The following is a 24,711-nucleotide window of genomic DNA, read 5'->3' as shown; positions in this document are numbered from 1 at the left end:
TGAATGATGCATAATTGCTTTTAATGGATCAGTCACGTTGCAAATCAGCCATGTTTCTGATGTACTCATGACTAAATGCTAACTGTCGAAATAACTCTTGTCTCACCCTCCTCCCTACCCTTACCTCTAACCCTACTGCCTTCCCTCTTTTCCCCTCCCAACCCCTTATTCTCCTTTCTTTCTTTATTTCTCTTTCGCTGTCCCTTCTTTCTCTATCTTTTTTTTTTTGTTTTCTCTGTCATTTTCTTTTCTTTCCCTCCTCTCTCTCTCTCCCTCTCTCTCTGTCGCACCTTCTGTGTTATCCTCTTCCCTCTGTTGCCCCTCCCACACAGATGCTCCCAGCCGCCCACCTCGAGAGGAGCGATGGGATGTATCAACTAGGTATTGCACCTATCCAACACCTAACACTGTAGCAGGCAGCAGGGACTGGCGTAGGGCTTAGTGCAGAAGTGGCACCTCTTCAGTTTATTATGTGATGAACTAAAGATGCGAGGTGGCACGACGGAGAACTCCTAGCCAGTTTTTTGTTTTTTTTTTGTTTTTTTTTCTTTTGTTCTTGTCATCCTATCCGAGTTACTTAAGAATTACTTGTTTACTTAAAGGTTTGATTTTATCATTGTACGAAGACAACAATGATGAGGCTTACAAGAAAAATCCATGGCAGACAGTAGTCAAGGCAGTATCCATAGTTATTCACAACACAGAAACCAACGTTTGTAAATGCCTCTTTGTCCCTGCCTAATATGTGGAATCTTTTTCGAGGAATGTTTTCAAGAGGACAATAACTCGTCGTACTCGGCATGTAGAGTTCTGTACGCGGGTCAAGACGTGGCATTTTAATAAGAACTGCTGCCAGTGAGCAGCTCTCAATAAGAAATGGAATTCAAAATCCCTTCTGATTGACGGTCAAACACACTGGACAAACTTTCCTTCTGTCTTACCCCTCTCCTCCATCACACTCCCCCCCCCCCCCCCCCCCTTATTTTAGCTGACTCCTTCCATACTGTCTCTCTTTACGTTCGGCCTTTTCCCTCTCACCTCCTCCTCGTTCTCACTCCCAGCATCCCTCTTCTGCGTAGTTGGATGTAAAGTAAATGCTCTCGAATTTCAGATGATGGACAAAAAAGACGATAAATGTAATTATTTGTATGACAATCGTCAACTAAAATGTTGTGATCGTGAAAGCCCTAACCACACCGCCTTTTCTCCCTCCTAATACACCCTCAATTGATTCCCCTTTCTTCTGGTCAAAATGGTGCCTGTTAAATTGGCCTGGTGAAGTGTTCAGTAGGTTGCCTTACATGGTACATGCCATTGGGGAGAGTCTCCGGCTGCTAAACCCAGGGCCTGGTCAGGTCCAATCCATCACAGTGAAGTTGAGATGTTCAAGTTATTCATTTATTTATTTATTTGCCTCCAGACGGTAATCTCTCCGCCCTATTTCTCCCCGTCCTTGTTTGTTCCCCTCCCAGTAGACGACACGTCCTTGGACGGTGTAATTGGGGTGAAGGAGACGCCGGCCACGGTCATAGACAAAGACGTGACGCCGAGAGGCGGCAGCGGAGAGCAGAGCGGAGCGGAAGAAGAGGACTACAAAGGACGCAGGAGGATGGGCGTAGGCAAGAACACAACCTCCAAGTCGACAGAGGGAACGGGAGACGGAAGCAAATATGAAGAGGAGAGCAAACACGGCGCTGATTTCTACCCCATTCCCGTAGGAGTCTAGTATTTGTCTAATGTTCCTATCGGTTTATTCCTCCTTCCATTTTCTTTCCCTGGGTAGGTTCAGGCACATCCTAAAAACAAACACATACAAACACATTGGAGTGGATTGCAATGCCCGGTCTTAGACTCTTTTGAATTTTAAATCCGTTAAGGTTTGAGTAAGATACGATCGTCCAGATTAGTTTGTTTTTCTCTTTTCTCTTAATCCAGTGTTTATGTTAGAAAAAAATTGGTGCCGGTCCACGTGGCCTGGAAGATTTCAGTGTCCCGGCCAAATTCCGGTCAAATCCGGGGAGATTCCGGTCAAATATTATCTGTGTTTATTGAGCTTAAAAACAATTGATAGGCATGCTATATAAAGAATGAGATAATGAAGGCATGTAGATTCATAATTTTTCTTTTATTGAATATTCAAAATAAAATAAGTCCCGTCAGTTAACGGCGCATAAATATTACGAATATTAATACTTAATAACAATCAAAGAATTTCCACCAAGACGAACAAGAAGTAACAATCGAGCTGCTTTAATTAACATTTCACTCAAATAAAATTTTGGTCAAAATAAAAAAACAAAATAAATCTGGCAAGAAGGTCTCAATAAATAATAGTTTGTGGTGCTGTCCGTCTTCATCGTCGCATCGACATATTTTACAATTCAATTAACATCTTTTTTACGATACATCATCTTTCTGCTCCTCAGAGGTTTTGATGCTGCCGCTCTGTCTCCGCTCCGTGTCTACTGTGCTCACAACATAACCTGCGGGCAGACATGTTTCCATATCGACGAATGTGATTGGTTAGAGGTGAAAGGTCAGCTTTAGATCGATCCAAACTGATTGGCTTTCCGTTGCCACTTGCCGAACGCGGAAATGAACAGATCTGCAGATTTTTTAATTTTTTTATTTAGACATCGAGGAAAAAAATATGCTGATAATGATCGTTTTCTCGCACAGCGCTAATTCAAATTGTGCTTGGAGGGAATCATTTTCACCGGACAGACTTAAATATGTCGGACTTAGACGGATTTTCCCAGTCAAAAACCGGCAATTACCGGGTAGCGGAAACACTGTTTCAATCACAGTCTGTCTTTGACGTTCCCAGGCTATGGTTTCTCGCTGGCTCAGGGACAGAACAGTACACTGCACCAAATCTATTCTGGACGTTTTGGCATTTATACCAATTATTATATAATGAAGAACACGCACCAAAAGTTCTATCATTCTCTCCGAAGATTCTTTTCCCCCAGTTATTCAATTTCAAACCCGCTGCAGATTCACTCTTTGAAGCTGGTGCACAAGCACATGTAAGGAGAAACCACACACGAACTCTATCCAGTGACATTTAATAGAACGTCATTTGAGGATGATTGGTTTTGCAAGCTTCCATCCATCTCTGCATCTTGTCCTGGAGGCACCAAAAAAAACTAACAAATGGCTCTTCGTGATCATTGGCATTTAATGTTTCCGCCATTTGGACTGCCCTTCTAAACTGTATACAAACCTTTCGGGAGGAATTGATAAATAGGAGAAAAATGACCACCAAGAAAACAAACGCTAAGACATCACATCACACACACACACATGAGTTTTTACATAACAAAACACACACTTCTTGGGGACAAGCACGGGAAAGAGTTATGTTTGACAAGTATCGACTAGTTCTTTCTACTTCCCTCTATCTCACCAATAATGAACAGAACAAGGTCATTTTAACAACCGCCCAAGGTTATGAGTAAATCTCACCTTTCTGCCACACTGCCAAAAACAAAAAATTATTATTGATTTAACTGATCTGAGCCACAGAAGAGAATTCTGCCTTCTGCTTTGCTTCTGACAACAGCACGGAAATGGATATATGCTTTTCTTTATCGCAATTAATTGCAAAGTGGCGGTAATTAATCGTGATTAATCTCACATTCAATAGCAGCGGTCACATGAAAAAAAAAAAAATGGAATTAAAGTTTGTGTGTTAATGCTACAGAACACAAGAGTAAACGTTGCCATGGGGATTGGGAGGGTGGCTAGCTGCCAGCTCCCGACAATGACTACGTCAGCTATGCTACAAATATACTTTGTGGGGGGGGGGGGAAATCACTTGTCTGGTACATTGAGTTTGGCAGCAATCCTTCCTTGTGGCCAGGCTTCTTTTGGTCAAGAGTCTTTAAGTCGTTCAGATATTTCTTATACTGCACTGTGTTCGACCCTGTTTAAATGAGTAGACACTCGCAGTCCATTCCTCGGCGATTACTCTTTAAATGAATGCATGTGTCAACCCTAGCAGTCCTTTTTTTTTTTTCCCCCTAATATATAAAACTTCTGTGACTGCTATCCCATTTCCAGCACAATGTCGTACGTCCAAATAAGAGATTAAAAGCCACTAAGCAGGCCTGCGATAGCTGAATGGATGGAGAGATAAAAGTCAAGACACGTGTGGTAGCCAGTCCTTCAGTTTGAAGCAAATGTTTTAGGGTTGCTTGTATATTCTGAAAGGTTTATAGGCAAGGCTTGCAGCACCTGATCTTTTGTAAACAAATCTATTGGTTTATAGTGGACATTTTTTAAATCATTAACAGCGGTGCTATTTGCTTTAGGCTAAAGCCTAGTTAACCTAGTCAAACCTGGTGTAATCCAAACATGACTAAAAATAATTTCAAGCGTTGGGATAGAGTCTTGCATATCACATAGCACATTAAGAGCTAATGATACTGAGCCTCCCACAACAAATGTCATGTTGCCTTTGGAGAAAAAGCTTATACGTTTTCCCTTCTTTTATTTGTTCTTCACTTATACACATGTATGTTTTCTAAAGGAAAATGGTTGATGCACTAAACTCCATATCAGCCACCAATTTGGTTGAAGCGGCGTGCATGTTCGAGGACGACTCTGTTTTTGCATTCTATACTCAACTTATGACCCAGCTGTGCCATCCAATCCTATACGGGGAATCAACAAATAAGGCTACAGTACATAACAAAATTAAATTAACAATTGAAAATAAACATAGATTGATATCTGGCCAAATGATGAGTAGACCTCCTCTTGGTCCCATGCTGATAATTAAAAAAATAATAATACATACATACATACATACATACATACATACATACATACATACATACATACTCCTCACTTAACAACCTACCTATTTAACGGCCGTTAGGACTTACGACCAGCTCTCTGACAAGTCTTTGGTGTGCGCGCTACATGTGCGGCGTATCATCGTTCTCAGTCTCGTTCCCGCAGTCTGTCAGTATTCACTACACTAGCGTTCCCGATGGCCACGCCCCCTTACCATGAAATAACACGGGTCCTCGCGTATCGACCAATTCGCTTAACGACCTGGTCCTAGGAACGGAACTCAGTCATACACTCACACTCAAACACACACATTAAAAACTACTAATATTGTGACGTAGGCTTGGGCGATCATTCAAAATTCCAATCGGCGATCGCTGGGTGGGAAACATTCTATACGTGCGCGCATAGAATGTAATGTAATGTGGCAAATGCGCTCTCCCCTTTCCAGAAGTAGCATTACAGTAAGTAAGTATTTACACAAAATCTTTGGAATGGAAAGACACACAGGTTTAGACTGAACCTAATAGTCCCTTAACTCAGTTGTGTTTAAAGATTTTTGTGTCATACATGTAGGAAAATAAATAAATAGATCTAAAATAAAAAGAACAGGCACGGTATGCCGCTCCAGTGCTCTTAAGTTAAGTTCACGGTTTTCATTTTCTTTACAAGTAAGGTGTGTGTGTGTGTGTGTGTGTGTGTGTGTGTGTGTGTGTGTGTGTGTGTGTGTGTGTGTGTGTGTGTGTGTGTGTGTGTGTGTGTGTGTGTGTGTGTGTGTGTGTGTGTGTGTGTGTGTGTGTGTGTGTGTGTGTGTGTCCCACACAAACCTATATTTTTTAAGACTTTCAGAAATCAGTTGTTATACCTGTTAGAGGAAAAAGCAAATTACGTTTTTCACATATCATAGGCAGGTAATTTGACCATCTGGATATATAGATGTATAACCCATGCTCTTATCTCACCCCAATCCCCCTTCACAGTACACCCCCAGCCTCTTCCACACCGGGAGGTATGGCGTCTTCTCCATGATGTATACATAACAAATGTATACACACTCTGTGGTTGTGTGTGCAGGTGGTGGTAAACGGAGTGGGTCAGGCCACTGTAGACCAGGACGCAGAGGACACAGAGCTGATGGCCATCTACACTAAAGATAATCAAGGAGTCGAGAAGGTAGGTTGACAGGGCAACGAAGCAGCAAAGTACAATCCTCCTTGCTTTTTTCTTTTGTTTGTTTGTTTGTTTGTTTGTTTTCTTCCCTTCTCTTCATTCAGGCCAGTGTGCAAGCCGGTCTATGACTAGGCCAATAATCAAAGTTCCCACAAGGACTGGTTCTTTGTTAGTCTTTCTTTGACATGTTTACTAATCCAGTCATTCAGTTTGGTCCGTTATCACACAGCCATTTTGGAACGCATGCATTTTAATGGGAACGTGGAGACAAAAAAACTGTTATACTAACGCATGCAACAGAGAGGACACTCATTGGATGTAATTTAATCTATCTTTGGATCTGAAGCTAGTCCCACACCCTAAAGCCTGGTTCTGTCTCATTCCCTCATACTTACTGGTATCCCCCCCCCCCCCCCCCTCTCTCATCGTCACAGTGACTCAGCAATCTCTCTTTCCACACATTGGGGGTGTGGGTGTGGGCTGGCTTTTTTATCTTGATGTTGTTTTATTTCTCTTAATTTCTTTTCTTCCTCGACGACACAATGAAATCCTCTGTCAACAGGTCAGTGACAATTTTGGAGCTGGAACGGCACTTACAAGCCTACTGTGTCAACTAAGGCTGCCAATATTCCTCTATAGTCCCATTCTAATATGTATGCTTTGCTTATGTGCTTATTTTTTATACAAGAATGTATTCAAAATTGTAATGCTCAAATTAAGTATGGGGGGGGGGGTGAAAACTAGTTCTATTTAGTTTACTCCGTTTCCTGCTGCTGCAGAGCAGATCGCTTGTGGAAAATAAAAAATCCTGCCCGCATTATCACGGTCCAGTGTTAAATTCCCCGCAAGCCAGCGGTTGGGAACTTCTGCACCAGAGGACATTCTGTCTGTGATGGGAGGGTTTTTTTCCCACCTTCAACCTCATATCTGTGGAATTACTGGATATTGTGGTCAAAGGCACGTTTCCTTGTACACACAGTGAAACGCCAGAGCAGAGGGAGACAAGCCGGTGCGCTTGCGCTTGTGCGTCTCCGCCGACGCAGACTTCGCACATGGTTACAAGGAATATTTCTCCCTAACGTGCATTCACTGTGCAACAAACAAACTGGATTAAGTTGTATTTAACTTTATTGCTCATCACATTTCAAGTGATTCCATGACATTAGCTAAAACATTTATAATAAATTCTTTATTTATAAAAATGACTACACGATCGAAATTGCAATTACAGCGTTCAAATGAGAGTTGGATATTTTTTTAAAATTCAAATTTTATTCGAATTTCAAATTGTTCCTGCAGCCCAGGTGTCAACACTGCACTGACAGAGAAGTTTGTGAAAGGTGTGGCGTTCATTATGTACTAGAAAGCTTCCATATACTTAACTCTCTCTCTCTCTCTCTCTCTCTCTCTCTCTCTCTCTCCTCTCTCTCTCTCTCTCTCTCTCTCTCCTCTCTCTCTCTCTCTCTCTCTCTCTCTCTCTCTCTCTCTCTCTCTCTCTCTCTCTCTCTCTCTCTCTCTCTCTCTCCTCTCTCTCTCTCTCTCTCTCTCTCTCTCTCTCTCTCTCTCTCTCTCTCTCTCTCTCTCTCTCTCTCTCTCTCTCTCTCTCTCTCTCTCTCTCTCTTTGTTTGTCCTGTGTGGGCATGTATGCAGAGTTCGATGTCTGAAACTTTGGACAGCATGGAGAGTGTTGATGCCAGGAGGATGGACATGATCTACACCATCGAAGACACCCCACCCTGGTATCTGTGCGTGTTCTTAGGCTTACAGGTACATCTAACCACATTTAAATACAGCTTCCCAAAGCTTTGCCTTCTGGGGAAAAAACCTCCATGAGCCTCATGTGTCACTGAGAGCTATAAATTTAAACCATTACTGATTATAGACTTCGAGGTTTAGTTTAGGGTCATGAGAACATATTGACGGATAAAGTATATGCAATATTTTTTTCAAGAGAAACGTACTGTATTTCCACTGCGTGGATCGAAAAGGCAGAAAGTCATGTTTGTTGTCTTTTGTATTCTATCTTTTTATTGGGGGTTATTTCTCTGATACAGGATCTTATCTTAGCCTGGTAATAGTCTCTCATCATATAAATGAATTAATGTTTTAATTATAGTGGCCATTCCCAAACATAAGAATGCCGCGGCCCAATTTGAAATCTGAAAATGTTCTGCGGCCCACCCAAATCCTCAATGACAAGATATACGATCTGGATCAAAATTAGGTCTGATAAATGAAGAGTAACATGTAATTTAAATCCCATGGCCTTGTTTTATTAGTTGTGATTACTTTTTAAAATGTACATATTAAATCATAAATATTTAACGGTAATTTTGAATGAAAATGAAAAACCCTAACCCACTTTGGGAAACACTAGTAATAACGCTTTTCTTGTGTCTCTCCAGCACTACCTGACATGTTTCAGCGGCACCATCGCCGTCCCCTTCCTCCTCGCTGAGGCCATGTGTGTGGGCTTTGACCAGTGGGCCACCAGCCAGCTCATAGGGACCATCTTCTTCTGTGTGGGGATCACCACCCTGCTCCAGACTACAATAGGCTGCAGGTACTTGCTCGCTGCGACGTGCACATCTTACTTGTGCCTATACCGCTGCTTATATCCAAATACACACACGTGGTATCCACACAGCGATATGGGGAGGAAAAAAGCTTTTTTTTACATTGATTAAACGCGCTTAGGCTGATACATGCATGCATACATACAGTATGTGACCCACCGCAGAAAAACCCGCATTGTCGCACATTTCTAAAATCGCCACGAGCCACCAAATAAGTTGAAAAAACCTTTCTCGAAGGAAAATTCGATTTTTATTTTAATTTTATTTTTTTCCAGATTTGTGTTCCTTCGTGATTTTTTTTTTTTTTTTTTTTTTTTTTTTTTTTAAATCTCTATACGTATTTTCAAAGCCAAGTTTGATTTATAAATATTAGATAAATGTTAAACGGTGGAGTTAAATGTTCCCGTGAGATGACATGGGGAACAGTTCACTTACCGAGATGCTGAACAGCGCTGAACAATGCCGATTGATGGTTTCCTTTAAAGCGACCGTCCAGGTGACGATAATTCCTCCATATTCAATTGGGTGTGAAGTCACAATGTGAAACCATTTTGATAGAGTTCAACCTTTAAATCGTATGTGTTTTATACACACACCTGGATTCATTGTTGTGCAGGCGGCATGACTCGCAAAGAAGAAAAGCTGACATCACTTCCGTAAACAAGCCGCGGAGCCTTCGGAAAACTTTAAGGGTGATTATCTCAGAAACACAGTTTTCCGCACCCTCGTCATTAACAAGTCATAGCTTGACAAACATTTGCTTGATTCGCACAAGTGACACCTTGTTTTGAAGCTCTGATTCTCCACTATCAAATTACGTGGGGAAAAAAAAGTGAAATGGCACCAAAAGTACCTAAAGTCTGCGGTGGGTCACATATCCAAAACGGCACACTCGGCCTAAACGATAACTGAAAAAAATATTTAATATGTCAAATTATGTCATTTTTATTACATAATTAAGATATACTTTGTACATACAGTATATTAAAGTATTATGTTATGCTATCTTATCTAAATATTGTGCTTTTGTTGGACGCTTTGAACAGTATTTTATTGATTTCCTTCTTTGTGCTTCCAGTCTTTTTATAGGTTGTACATTTTCTTCAGTCAGGCCTTCGCCTCCCCCTCTCCTCTACCTCCCTCTCACCTCCCTCCTCTCTTTCTCTCCTTCTCTCTTTCTCTTTGTTTTTCTCAGTGGTGTTGTGGAAGATCCTCTTCCCCATTCTCTTGGTTGAATGAGTGTGTGCACATAGGGGTAGCGGTTTCAGAGTTTTTTTATTAACAGAAGAATATCTTATAAGTCAGTAAAAAGCACATGCTGACTATTAATCTCAATATTTATTAAGCATATTCATAAACTAATTCTTATTACCCGCAACACTTTTCGATTGCCTGAAGGGGCCGTTTCTATTTTCTTCCGAAATGACTTTTTTTGTTTTTTTCCTGTAGCATAGTCAGTTTTAAACACCAGTTCTTTGTTCCCTTTTTTCAAGATGTGCAGAATGTCCACTTCCCAGATATTGTTATTGTGTTGCTGTTGGGCTCGGACATAGCTTTAGCATAGACCCAGAAAAGAGCAGCTTGGGATTTGTGGCGTAAGCCCGCAGGGGTAGACGGCATTAGGGAGCAGGATCAGAATAACCATTGCATCACTTCTGGAGTGCTTGTTAAAGCCACAATCAGTGAGACCACAGTTTCATCATTGTCAGTCAAATGACAGATTGAAGAACTTTTGAAACGATTTTTTTTGGGGACCAGGAAATATCCAAATGGAACCAATTTCACAAATACCTTCCTCCTGTGGAGAAGGTCTTGGAGTTCCTTATAACCGTGAACAAAGTTCTTGTTTCCTGCAGTGCAAGAGCCCCTTATTATTCACACACAAGTGTTCCTAGTCGTTCTCTTGATCCTAGTCATTCTCCTCTCTCCTGTCTAGTGACCTTATTGACCCATCCTGGATGATACACTTAACTGTGTGTTGACGTTGCATCATGGGTGACTGACCTGATTTAGCCGAGATAACACATTGATCCCGCCATGCTTAGAAGAGATAGCCACAGCTGTGGGTATTGTCGTGCATATTCGATCCCCCACCTCCACTACCCAACATTCTGTGTCATGATCAATAAAAGGACAACCAGATGGTATGTTCTTCGCTTTTATTTGCCATCTTTCTCCATTCCCTTTCTATATTTCATCATTCTGCACAAGGCTCCGTTACTGTGAGTAAAGGGCAGTTACAGTGCTGGCCACGAAGAGTGACACACACACACACACACACACACACACTCTCAGTGATGCAAGCCCCATAGCCTTGACTTATGTCTCAGTAAATATAGTGAACATACTGTATGCTACCTTATCTGGTGCCTGGTTCCAACATTCGGCATGCAAACTTGAGAAACTATTCTCCAAAGAGACCAGAGCCCCCACACACACAAAAGCCTAGAAGTGAGTTATCCATGCGGACTTGACGTTTACGCTGACTCTCTTTCTCTCTCGCACAAAGTGAGCGAGAGAGTCTGTTCTTCAGGCTCCATCTTTATTGCGTCTCTGGGTAGTAATGTTTGAATGCGCCTCCTATATGTTTGAATGTGGAGTATTCCCACTTGCATATTTAGATGGAGCACTGAATTGTAAACAACACAGGGTACTACATTTTGTTCCTAAGGATGCAGTTGTTACAGGGGAAAAAAAAAATGCTTATACGAATGAGTTGTGAAGCGTTCTGAAAAATCATTTTGACATTCAAGACAAACAAGCGTGAGTGGTGGGTTGTTTTTGTGTGATTTGAACACAAAGGCGTGAGGATTGGCCATTGTGCGCTCTGGTGTTTCCAATTTAAAGCCAATATCTCTGCACACACACCTTAACACTGGAGGGAGAGAATGCTTGCCTTGGGACATGTGACTTGTGCGGTAAATGGGGCAATTTCTATTGAGCCATTTTCAGTGTCTCAGCCTCATTACCAACATAGTTCTAGTAGGTTTACATCTTAAACCGCTTCCTTCCTCCTTCCTAATTATGTTTTGTACCTTTTCGGAAAACTTTAGGACAAGGCAAATGGAAGCAAATCGCAGGCGCTGAAACTTGCACAAGACACGGCATGGCTCTCTGTCCAGCCCCAGCCCCCCCCCCCCCCCCCCCCCTCTGTCTGCTCATGCAGTGTCATATGTAAAGACACAGCACGTGCAGGTCGTCTGGCGTCAATCGTGACGCGCGGCCTCTCACTAATGACTGTCCTTCCTGTTACACCAGCCAGCCCGAGATGCGGGGTCCAGAGGGCCTGGTGGAAAATTAGAAATTGATGGATGGTGTGTGTGTGTGTGTGTGTGTGTGTGTGTGTGTGTGTGTGTGTGTGTGTGTGGTTTGAATAAATGGCAAGGAAGAGGGTCATATGTATCACTGTCTCCTAGGAGACAGAGGATGGGGGAAAATAGTGGATAAGGGAGAGAGACGCACAGGATGACAAGCAGATTCTGTCGCCTGGGCAACCCGTGGAATGACAGCCTATTGATTTGTTAAACAAAAGTGGAGTGGTGGTGGGGGGGTATGAAAGATGTTTAAAAAATCTAACCGATGGAGAACATTGATTGTAACAAATGGTATTTGAGAAAAGGGTAGGATGACAATGGTGAACAAGAGGATGGAGAGACAGATCGAGAGAGTGAGAAAACAGAATTGAGAGTGAAAATGGGAGGTAAGATTTGATGAGTCAAAGTGGCAAATGAGGTCAGAGCATAGTTATTATTTCCAGGAAGGTGTGTGGGTGTGTGTGTGGGTGTTATTGTGCGTTCCTGTTTGGGTTCTCAGTGTGTACACAGCTGTGGCTGCAGTCATGGCAGAACACCCTTGAAACCACCTGAAAACGGTTACTTAGTTAAAATGGTGCATGCAATCTAATAATCACTCATTCAACCAGTGTGAATGGAGCAAAGTTCTCATTCTGCTGTCTTTCGTCTCTGCTAGTGGGGAAAAGAACGAAAGTAGGGAATTGTCTGAGGAGGTTAGGCAGAAGATGTTAGCAAGCAAAGCATAGACATCTCAAGTCCATCCAGAGACTTTGATGTTCCTGTGTGCACAGTGTCACTGAAGATTAAAGTGGACCTATCGTGCTCCTTTCCAACAAGTTAATAAAAGTTAATAAGTCTCTGAGGTCCCAAAACAGTTTGTTTATTTATTTATTTATGCTAATAATACCACTCAGATTATCCATTCTAGCCCTTCTAACATGCCTCTAAACCATCGCGCTCCAGGACACTCTGTTTTTGTGGGTGGCGCTTCCCTCCTGAGGGCCCCTAGTCCTGTATGCCAATGGGGTTTGTTGCCGACACACTGCACCGGGACACGCCGCATGCCAGGATTTTTTGTTTCATGTAAATGTCGGAAAATAAATGCATCTGCAATTAAAACACATTGTTTTATTGGTTTTGTTTGGAGAAAAGCACAGCGGATTGTGCACCGCAGCCTGCAGTTTATCTAGAATTTTTTTTTTTAAATACTTACATTTCCACCGTGCTGGTCTGTGAAACGAACAGAGCGGTTCCCACCGCCACTTGTTATTCTCCAGCCATGGGTGGAGTTACTCAGGTAGTGGGGGGCGGTTCTAATTTAATGTATAATCTGACATATGAAGGGGTTGCACATCTGAATGGGTTGTTTCACCACATGTTATCAGAAATAGACAGATCTCGAAAAACTGACTGGGTTGTCTTATTTCACAGTGTGTGTGTTAGTAGGCCCATCAGAGACCCAATTGTATGTGCATAAGCACTGAAAAAGTGAGTTTTTCATAATAGGTCCCCTTTAAGGCCCATGGCAGTGTAGCCAACCTCCCTGGGTGTGGCCGGGACTAAATTACAGCTTTTTGTTAAATCACATCAAGTGTGTTTCTTTTGTGGGGGGGGGTGTTGCTTTGCTGCCTCTGGTACTGGGTGACTTCATTCTGTACATGGTGTCATGAAATTAGGAGATTACCAAGGTATTGGAGCACTACTATCTATTATAGCCAGTGTCAGATTGGCTGAACTGCCAGTAAAGAGGTGTGGGAATCTCATTAATGTCGATAGGAATTGCTTGATTGTAGTCATTTTTCACATAGGCTGTGCTACCAAATATTAAATCTAGTGTGTCAATGCTATTTATTTTAACATTTAATGTTAAGTTTACTGTTAATCTTATGTATATGTTAAGTTTTGTACTTATCAGTGAAAGATAATACTTGTGGAGACCATTACCTTGATCAATTTCCACTTCATTTTTTTTGTCAAGCTGCACATATGTTTTAGTTTACTTTTTAGGCACAATTTCTTTCTTGTCTAGCCGATAGATATTTAACCTGCTCAAAGTCATGTATGTTGTAAGCCCCAGCTTAAATGTGGTCTTCAAATTGGCGTGTGGCTTGCAATGTGGTCATTATTTCTTGGGAGAAGACAAAGGTTTTTTGCAAGACAAAGTATTTCTTTTTTTTCTCGATTTGTCCACCCCGTGTCCCCTTAGGACTCAGTATGTAATGTGTGTAGATAATCCACGTCGCCCATGCCAAAGGTTTTTTGTTTTTGTGTTTTTTAATTATTTTTTTCTTAACTGTGCCAGAAATATGTATAATTAATACAACACAAACAATTAATTATAGAACCCAGAATTGCGATTGTCGCGCCACCCCTTATGGCCCCCTGCGCAAGCACCTCGTGCCGACTAGCACATTTTAGTATTTTTAGAGCTTAAAGAGCTTATTGTGCGTAATCACCGGGTGTCATGACATTTCACTGCATATATGTAAGACTATATGTATATGTTTGTGACAAATAATCTCTTGAACTTGAATATTTACATAAATATACAAAAAACACAATGAAATTGATAAAGGAGACCTATCACCATGCTGCTTATCTATACAGTCGGATGTTTATCACTGGGCCTCTTTTCCAGCTCAGATAGCATCTGGTTCTTTGGTTGCAGGTGCGCAAAATATTTTATTTTTTATTTTGGTTGGCAGTATTTTCATTATTGTCTATTCCTCATTCTACAAAGAATGGGTTTCTTTGCAGTATGACTTTTATATAACGTCATTGCTGTCCGTAGATGTAGAGTTATCCGTTAAGTCCTTTTTAAGAACAACACTTTAAAATATCTCCTTTCTGCTTTGGTCTATGTCCAGGCTGCCTCTGTTCCAGGCCAGCGCCTTTGCTTTCCTCGCCCCAGCACGGGCCATCCTGTCCCTGGACAAATGGAAGTGTAACAATACAGGTAATATACACTCACGGAGCACTTTATTAGGAAGACTTGTACACCTACTTATTCATGCAATTATCTATTCAGCCAATCAGTGTGGCAGCAGTGCAATGGTTAGAAAATCATGCGGATACGGGTCAGCAGCTTCAGTTAATGTTCACATCAATCATCAGAATGGGAAACAAAAATGTGATCTCAGTATTTTCAACTCAGCATGATTGTTGGTGCCAGACGGGCTGGTTTGAGTATTTCTGTAACTGCTGATCTCCTGGGATTTTGACGCACAACAGTCTCTAGTTTACTCAGAATGGTGCGAAGAACAAAAAACATCCAGTGAGCGGCAATTCTGCAGATGGGAACGCGTTGTTAATGAGACAGATCAACAGAAAATGGCCAGACTGGTTCGAGCTGACAGAAAGGCTACGGTAATTCAGATAACCACTCTGTACAACTGTGGTGAGCAGGGGAAAAAAAAATCTTGGACCGGTCAGATCTTGAGGCGGGCAACTACAGCAGAGGACCACATTGTCTTCCGCTTCTGTCCGCCAAGAAGAGAAAGCTGAGGCTGCAGTGGGCACAGGCTTACCAAAACTGGACTGTTGAAGACTGGAAAAACGTAGCCTGGCCTGATGAATCTTGATTTCTGCCGAGGCACACGGATGGTAGGGTCAGAATTTGGCACCAACAGCATGAATCCCTGGACCCAACCTGCCTTGTGTCAACAGTCCAGGCTGGTGGCGATGGTGTAATGGTGTGGGAAATATTTTTTTCTTGGCACACTTTGAGCCTGTTAATACCAACCAATCATGGCTTGAATGCCACAGCCTGTTTGAGTGTTGTTGCTGACTATGTGCATCCCTTCATGGCCACAATTGACCATCTTCTAACGGCTACTTCCAGCATGATAATGCACCATGTCACAAAGCAAAAGTCAAACTTTTTTCATGAACATGACTGAGTTCAATGTTTTCCGGTGGCCTTCCAGTCACCAGATCTGAATTCAATAGAACACCTTTAGGATGTGATAGAACGGGAGATTCGTAGCATGACTGTGCCGCTGACAAGGAATTGAGTGACGCAATCATGTCAACATGGACCAAAGGAACGTTTCCAACATTCCATGCCAAAAAGAACTGAGGCTGTTTTGAGAGCAAAGAAAGGCCTTACGCAGTATTAGTATAGTGTTCCTAGTAGGGATGTTAAAATGTGTCGACTAATTGACCAACTGTCGAAGGCTTCTTTTTATTTTTTCAAAACGTTCTAAAACTTTATAAAACGTTCAAAACAAAAAAAAACAAAAAAAAAAAACAATGATAATGTTTTCCAAACGTGAGAGGGAGCAGAGTGTGCAACTGTACATGGGAGGGCCGGGAGTAGAATTTGAGAGTGCATGTGGCAGTGAGCGCGGCAGGAGTATTGCTTTCTCACTTTGGGTGCTTGAAAATGGCAACTTTGCATAAGAGTGTGGTGTGGGACAATTTTTGTCCCACAAAACATTTTTTGTGGGACAAAAAGTGTGGGTCAAACTAGGTGGGGGAAAAAACAGTCCAGTGCAAAATATGCGGCGTAAGAGTAAGCTCCGCAGTTGTGGTGCTGAAAGGACAGCGCAGACACGGTGCTGCGGTGATTAAGTGTGGCAAAAGGAAATCCATATCTGATGGAATGGTTTGAATTACAGGGGGGATTGGGGCGGTTTGATCCCCTAGTTAAGACCCCCCCCCAAAGAGGGGAAAACATGCAGGTTGGGGGGGGGTCTGAACATTGATATATCCTTCTTACTTGTAATAGTAAAAATTAAAATTTTTCCCATATTCATGCCTCGAAGAATCTTGTCATACGATTTCAGACACCCCTAAAATGGACCATACCATTAAACTGAGCATCGTGCTCCGCGTTGGACCCAGGCCAGCTGGAGCAGCTCCACAGTGAAGTGCGCGATCAACAGCTTGTTTTCCAACAAAGCAAATAAAAAGTGTGCTTTTTGTTGTAGATTTATTTATTTTACTTTCTAATTGAATAAAACACCCACCCCCACGACTAATTGTTAAATGCCTCGCAAAAAACTGTCATTAACATACCTAGTTCCTTATAAAGTTCTGAGTGAGTGTCTATTCTTTGAAGCCATGCTCTGCACTCTTTTTGTGAGGTGTGTTTATTTCAAAATGAACTTCTCTGTTATCTTTATCTCTAAATATCTTTTTTCATTGATCTCTCATCCTACCTTCTCCTGTGAACAGTGGTTCCTGTGATGAACGGCACAGAGCTCCTCCACACAGAGCACATCTGGCATCCCAGGATACGAGAGGTGAGCACACGGATACAGGAGAAGAAAAACTGTAGATCACGGAGAGACATTTTGTGTTGAATAGGATCCAAAAGAGTAAAATGATCCCACTTCACAAGATTGAACCAGAAATCTAAAGTGTGTGTGTGTGTGTGTGTGTGTGTGTGTGTGTGTGTGTGTGTGTGTGTGTGTGTGTGTGTGTGTGTGTGTGTGTGTGTGTGTGTGTGTGTGTGTGTGTGTGTGTGTGTGTGTGTGAACTCAGAAGGCAGTAAAACAGTGAGGCTTGATAGCAAAATGCCAAACGTGTGTGTGCCAGTAGAGCTCAGCAGTGGCTTTCAGGAAGTGGAAATTCCATTCATATTTTGATTACTAGCCATAATGTCGTAACCATCCAAGGTAGACCTACCCCGAGGTATGACATTGTGAAACGATGGTGCGTGCTCCTCTTGAAGCCCCAATGCCATATGACATCAACCTTGTTTTAAGAAAAACATGTTTTATGCGTGATGTCATGGAGTGCTACGCTACCCACAGTCCTGGCGGTGACGTTTTGCAACAGCATTACGTCACTGTCGTCTGGTACGTTTTCCGCGACCACTGAACTCTACGGTCGTTTACGTTACGTTTACCACTGAATAACCATGATTTCAACACACTTATTAACAATATAAGCACTATGATAATGACAAAGGCTGGATTCAAGAAGAAGCGCCTCTAAACTATTGTGAGGGTGGAAGTCGTTGCAAAGGTATCATTTGCAATGGTTAATGGGATGAAGTAGTTCCTTCACTCCTAAAATAATTACGTACACAGTCTTGTACCTGCGTTTTTTTCCGTTTTCCAATTTTATTTTAGTTTTTTTGCTTGGAATGAAACTTTTGTTTTATGGTCGCAATCTTGTAGTTGGTTGGCTTGGTTCCAGGCTTAAAACAATTTATACAAGTGTTCTCTGAAACGTCAATGCAGTGAAGGAATGGGGAAATTCACTTCCGCAAACGGAGGCGTTCTAAAAGTGGACCATCGCTGTTGAGCTCTGATGCAACCATTTGAATTGTCTCTTGTAGGCCCATGTTGCCTGGACACCTGATGAGCACATCAGTCAATCAATAAATCATTCAATCAATCAATGAAAGAGCCACGTACAAACCATGTTTCCACTGAGTGGATTTAGGCAGAGTCTACAAGGTTTCTCTATAGCTGCAGGGGATGTTTCCAAAGGGTAATTGCTAATTCAAATTAACCTTTACCCTGGGAAAGGATGTTGGAAGGAATTAACTCTTTTATAATCCTTAAAGTGAGACTAACCCGATCGGACCGAACCCTGCCAAAAACTCAATGTATGACAAAGCCCGGCTACTCCAACCCCCAAGCCTGTGTGTTAACCTGGGAAAAACTCCACATGTATAATATAATCACTAGAGAAAATGTTCTGATATACAAAATAGATTTTAATCTCTTTGGGTGAAATCCATCTGCCTTTTGGGGCAAGTCAATAGTTGATGCTCACATAGCATGTATCCATAACAACAATGGACTTCAGAGCAGCTTTGAATAATCCTGTATCCTTCGCTTGGTTTTCGAGCTACAAGTTTAACTGTTTTAAAGCAACATTTAACCGCGGGGAGGAAGAGAAGGCTCCTTGCTCCTTGTAATCACGCTATTCGCTAACCTTTCAACGGGGAATTTATCGCTTCTCTCCATCTTTGTTTTTGTGATTACCTCAGCTTATAAAAAAATAAAAAAATAAAAAAATAAAAATTAAGAAAAGACGGTTGACACAATGATTTTCCGAAAAGGTTGAGCTGTTTGGAAGCACTCTGCTCTACCAAAAAAGCCGCCAGCAGTACTTTTCAAGGGCTGATACAAGACGTGTGGAAAGCAGCCACTTCCCATAGGCAGGAAGGGGAAAAAAACAAAACAAATAAAAACCGCTAATAGTGAAAGTAGTATGGCTTTGAATATCTCTACGGATATTTTATCAACCAGAGCCGTTATGCACTGTGAAAATGAACATGGCGCTCTCATAGCAGTGAGGTGGGTCAGAAGAACAGGACGGAAGTCGAAGCGTCTTTGTTGAGTGTTGTTGTTGATGCATGTGTGTGATGCTGTGTCGTCTTTGTTTCCTCAGATCCAGGGGGCGATCATCGTGTCATCTATGATCGAGGTGTGTATCGGTGCGCTGGGTCTGCCTGGCGTGCTGCTGAAGTACATCGGACCTCTGACCATCACCCCCACCGTGGCCCTCATCGGCCTGTCCGGCTTTCAAGCGGCGGGCGAAAGAGCTGGAAAACACTGGGGCATCGCTATGTTGTAAGCACCATGTGGGAAAACACACTAGAATTATTATTATAATTATTATTATTAGTAGTAGTAGTATTCGGGTCCATCCCCTATTGTTAGTGTTCAGATTAGTATTATAATTATTCTCCTTGGCACTTTTCGGGCTCGAAGTGTCTGGAATAGGACAACCCCTGCAGCTACAGACACGGTTAGAACCGGGACGTCGCAGACATCTCATGGTTCAAGTTTCATCCAAATCCATCCACATACGGGGCAGGAATGAGTTTAAAACCAATGAAATTTGACCGGAAGTAACCGAACGTTCGTACATCGGTGAACCACCAACGTTTCGAAAACTTCCAGTCGGGTGGTGGAGCGAGACGTGTTTGTGAAGTGAGACGCTTTGTGACATTACTTCCAATTTGCTAAATATGTGCAGGTTGTGGCTACGAGCGTCAATTTGCACCGCGCGAGCTGCGTGGCGTGGGCTCCATCGCGCCGTAGTGGTTCCAAACTGAGCGTGTGTGTATCGTCTTACCTGCTTGACGTCAGCGGGGCGTTTTGTTTGATACTTTATTCTTTTGCCCTTTTTGTAAAAATAAATGCGGTCCGTTCCATCCAACCCGGCCTAACACACCCCGTCCTAACACACAAACTGTAGAAGTCTCTGAGGGACGTGCAGTGTTTCATCCGTTTGAATGGGGCCGCGTGGTTGGGAACTTCCACACGAGTGTTTTCCTTCCGCAGAGACACCGTGAGGCAAGACTCCGTGCACTACAGGTAGTAGGTCCCTACTTAAATGTGTAGGGACCATGTCTTTAAACATTCAGTGACCATCTCGTTTAGCGACTTGGGAGTGCATTTTCTGAAAATGTCCCTTAAAAGTATATTAATAAAGGACTGGGTTCGGAATCGGTTCTTGATAGACACACTCGTCAAGGTTTGCCCTTGAGACCGTAAACAAATGAATTTGGCTCGTTAGAAGCTACTTGTTGTTGAAAGAGGTGAAGAGCAGTTGATGTGTCAGCCAAGCCAAATGGCCTTCCAGGCTGGCGTCCGAAAGGTGATTTGAGCGAGGTCTGATGACTGACTGCTCACACCCTGCCTGCAGGGCGCTCGTCTCTCCCCGCTCTGCCCTCCCCCCGGGGGATGGAGAATATCTGGTGTTAATGACCTCCCATTAGCTCACGCCGCTGCAGTTAAGATAATTGATTGGCGGAGACGCACCTGTGGTCTCTGCTCAATAGGCAAAGAACATAAAGAACCCAGTGGTGTGTAGGGGATGGTAGGGCCTGGTTCCTCTGTGTTCTATTGTTCTACATTGTCTTTTATCCTTTGTTTTGATTTCATCCGCGTTGTGTCTGTCCACTCGACTGATTTGGAGTCTTGTGTTTGTAGGACTATCTTCCTAGTGCTGCTCTTCTCCCAGTACGCCAGAAACGTCCAGTTCCCGCTTCCCATCTACAAAGCCAAGAAGGGCTGGACCTCGTACAGGCTGCAGGTCTTCAAGATGTTTCCTGTAAGTGCGATTTCTCATTAACATGGCTGGACCTCAACTCTCTCTCTCTCTCTTTCTCTCTTTCTCGCTCTCTCTCTCTCTCTCTCTCTCCAATATGTTTACAGTTACGGCTGTCACAACATTTTGGTTGACTATTAATTATCATACAGATAATTATTTTTTTGTTTGTTTTGTGCTCATAGTATAAAACTCTTAGATAAAGAGCCCTTTATTGACATTGAACATTACGACAAATTAGGTCAGGTAAATTAAGTCTCATGATTGCAGTCGGACCATTATGTAATCTCTTTGTCCACAGAGCAACCCACACCCTCCCATAATGAAGCCATAACCTCCCTTCTCAACACCTCATTCAACCCCCCCTAATAATTCAGCTCCTACCGTTCTCCCAACTTTCTTCAACCGTCCAAGGAGCTCTCCCACACGCACCACATCCTTCAGTGTTTAAAGCTGTCTGTTTATGACCCCTGCTGGTGGTGGATGGAATTCCACTGCTCGTCATTTGGAAAGAGGCCAATATCACATTCACCCATTATTCAAAAATGCCATAAATAGCCTTTATTGACATTAGCTTAACAATTAATCGGAGTCTGTGATGACCTCTACCCTTTGCATAATTAAATTCCTGGTATTTGTTAAGATGAACAGTTGCATATGACATCATCTTAACCAGTATCCTGATGATTGTGCATCTTTTGAAACCATCAGATTATGGTTTCATGTCATCGTGAAAAAGGATCACGTGTCTTTTTGAAATTATTATATCATATGATCCTGAATTCAGTAGTTACAGTGGTTGATCGACTTGAAAGTAATTTCCCCTTTCTGGCAGCAAGAGTGTGAGTGTGTGTGTGTGATTTTATTTTTTCTTCAATTTATTGCAGTACTTAAATATGAAGACGTGTGAATCGTTTATCATTTCAAAAGATGTATTCCATTCATCCCAGGTGTGCCTCTAACAAACCGCCCTGTCTCGTTCCCAGATCATCATGGCCATTCTCGTGTCATGGCTGTTGTGTTTCATTTTCACTGTGACGGACGTTTTCCCGCCAGAGAAGGGGAAGTACGGTTATTATGCACGCACTGACGCACGTCAAGGGATCTTAGCGGCTGCACCTTGGTTCAAGGTCCCTTATCCATGTAAGTGTGTCTGGTATTTGTGTCAATTAGATCCACTTTTGTTGTGTACATTTTTATTTTCGTGATTGAAATACTATTTCAACAAAAAAAGTGTTTTCTTTTTAGATTTGTAAGCCGCTTATTTTCTATGACATTTTGATTCATTTTGTTCTAAATTGGTGATTGGTCTTGTTCGGTATAATTAGAATGCCTCTTTTCGCTGTCCGTGATAAAAAAGGAAATGAGGCGTTGCGCTGGTAGAACTGGACCAGGGATAAAGTCTTTGTCATCACGTTTAATTTTGCTCATTATTTTTTTTTTTTAATTGTTTGTTTGTGTTCATTTCTGCTGTGCTGACTAGTGTTGTCTTTGCTCACAACAGTTCAATGGGGCATTCCTACGGTAACCACCGCGGGGGTCATAGGCATGATGAGTGCCGTGGTGGCCAGCATCATCGAGTCCATCGGGGATTACTACGCCTGCGCCCGTCTCTCCTGTGCCCCGCCGCCCCCGATCCATGCAATCAACAGGTAACGCCACCATTTGGACGCTCTGTGCCATGCTTTATTGTCTTTGGATCTTCTTGAAATTCTATTTCCAATAATTAAAAAAAATAAAAAACATCTTCTCCCGTTGTCTCCCATTCCGTGTTTGTTCAGGGGTATATTTGTCGAGGGCATTTCGTGCGTGTTGGACGGCCTGTTTGGGACGGGCAATGGATCCACCTCTTCCAGTCCAAATATCGGCGTGCTTGGAATCACTAAGGTAAAAAAAAACGCAGGTCCACACAAACCATACTCCATCGATCTCAAAGCTGTAAATCAAATCCAGACTCCCTGACACTAATGGTCCGATGGCGTCTGCTCGGTCCTTCAGGTGGGCAGCCGACGCGTGATCCAGTACGGCGCCGCCATGATGCTGCTGCTGGGGCTTGTGGGTAAATTCAGCGCGTTGTTCGCCTCGCTGCCCGACCCCGTGCTGGGCGCGCTGTTCTGCACCTTGTTTGGGATGATCACCGCGGTGGGGCTCTCCAACCTGCAGTTCGTGGACCTCAATTCCTCCAGGAACCTCTTCGTTCTGGGCTTCTCCATCTTCTTCGGCCTGGTGCTGCCCAGCTATCTCAAGCAGAACCCGCTCGTCACCGGTGAGAGTGGTTTTAAAAGACAGACGCTGCCATCTTCATGTGTCGGTGTCAGGCCTTTCCTAACCCGTCTCCTCCTTCCCTAGGCATAGTTGAGGTTGACCAGGTCTTGAACGTGCTTCTGACCACCGCCATGTTCGTGGGAGGCTCAGTCGCTTTTGTTCTGGACAACACTATCCCCGGTAAGGCTTTCGCTGACATCATCATCATCCTTTATCAATGGCTTCAAAATAATCAACGTAGATGTCGTGCAAGTTATTTTCTGCATTTTTTTTTTTTTTTTATCAAGTTTGTAGTTGTATGTCTATGAAAATCAGCTTGTTCCGGGTTCTTCAGAAGCTTTTGTTAAAGTCTGTTTATCTTACTCTCCCCAGGAACCCTTGAGGAGCGAGGCATCAAGAAGCTGAAGCGCGGCAGTGGACCCAGTGCCTCCGAGCTGGAGGGCATGAGATCATACGACTTGCCGTTTGGAATGGACTTCATCCGCAGACACTCCGTCTTCCAGCACATCCCCATCAGTCCCACCTTCGCCGGCTACCCATGGGGCCCGGTGCGGGGCGCCTGCCGGAGCAGGACGGTCTGCGTGGACTCTGGGAAGGGTGATGGTGGCTCGGCTCCGGGAGAGAGCAGGGTATAGCGAACGGCCCGAGTCGGGAATCCACGGCGTGATTAAATGGATGACGGTGTAGAGGACTGGTGAAAAAGAAAGCGGAGGGCCGTGCCGGAGCAATGTGCGTGAACCCCGTCGTGTGACGGTTTTTCTTTTTGTTTGTTTGTTTTTCTTAAGGATGAAGTTCCCCCTAGACTGCGTATGTCTGCCTCAAGTGTCCCGGTGTCATTCTGAGCATTCTTAAGCAAGTCCCAGCATGCTGTGAGGGCATCGGCATTAACACAGACGGTTGGTGCATGTGTGCATGCGGTGCCACGTTGCTGGGTTCTGCATTCCGTCTTGCTTGCACTTTCCAAACCCAAATATAGACGGAACAGTGAGAGAGATGTTGCCTAACACACACACTGCAGAAGTTTAAAAGCAGAAATCAAGTTTTCGGCATGGCCAGTTAATAAGCCCCTTTTTGCAAAGCTGTACTGCTCAAGAAAGCGTAGTATCCCTTTTAAGGGGAGGATTTCCTTATGCAAATTAGAGAATTATAGGCTCACTATGTAGCCACACGTTAATTCCACATAGACACAGATGGATATGCACACGTGTTAAACTAGTGCTACCGTGCACGTAGGGTGTAATGGTAACGCACTGGGTGAGCGTAGCTGGGTAGTGATGGTTGACCAGACGAGGTGTTGTGGTGTTTATTTCGCTCCAGCTGTAGCTCACTCCACCTTTTGGCCTCGGCCACTTGCAAATGCACCAGACTGATCTGAGGCAGAACGCCCTGAGGTGAAGTCCCACTGAAATAGGTTTAAATTTGCCAAATGATCCCACGGCCTCAATATTTATCTTATGCATCATTTACTGACCATCACCAATACCCTTATTCCCCATACCTGCTCCTCATTGGCTCTTTGCTGTGGCACTTAAAAGGCGACAATTTGAATCTATCTTGAATCTATTTTGCTTCGGCGTGGAGCGCGG

The 24,711-nt window shown here is 43.1% G+C and overlaps 1 protein-coding gene across 1 annotated transcript; it reads left to right on the top strand.

Annotated features, from left to right (window-relative positions):
* The first annotated feature begins 1,583 nt into the window (after positions 1 to 1,583).
* slc23a2 (solute carrier family 23 member 2) lies at positions 1,584 to 24,711 on the top strand. The gene is made up of 14 exons (XM_080003339.1): positions 1,584 to 1,714; positions 5,875 to 5,973; positions 7,621 to 7,737; positions 8,376 to 8,533; positions 14,707 to 14,795; positions 17,018 to 17,085; positions 19,193 to 19,374; positions 20,743 to 20,863; positions 21,847 to 22,003; positions 22,365 to 22,512; positions 22,642 to 22,747; positions 22,859 to 23,126; positions 23,210 to 23,305; positions 23,498 to 24,711. The coding sequence occupies exons 1-14, from the start codon at positions 1,610 to 1,612 to the stop codon at positions 23,758 to 23,760; spliced, it is 1,977 nt and encodes a 658-aa protein (XP_079859465.1). The 5' UTR covers positions 1,584 to 1,609; the 3' UTR covers positions 23,761 to 24,711.

Source organism: Zeus faber (assembly GCF_960531495.2).
Source record: "Zeus faber genome assembly, chromosome: 7".
Taxonomy (NCBI): Eukaryota; Metazoa; Chordata; class Actinopteri; order Zeiformes; family Zeidae; genus Zeus; species Zeus faber.
The sequence above is the reverse complement of the archived record's forward strand: the minus strand, read 5'-3'. Positions and strand labels throughout refer to the sequence as shown.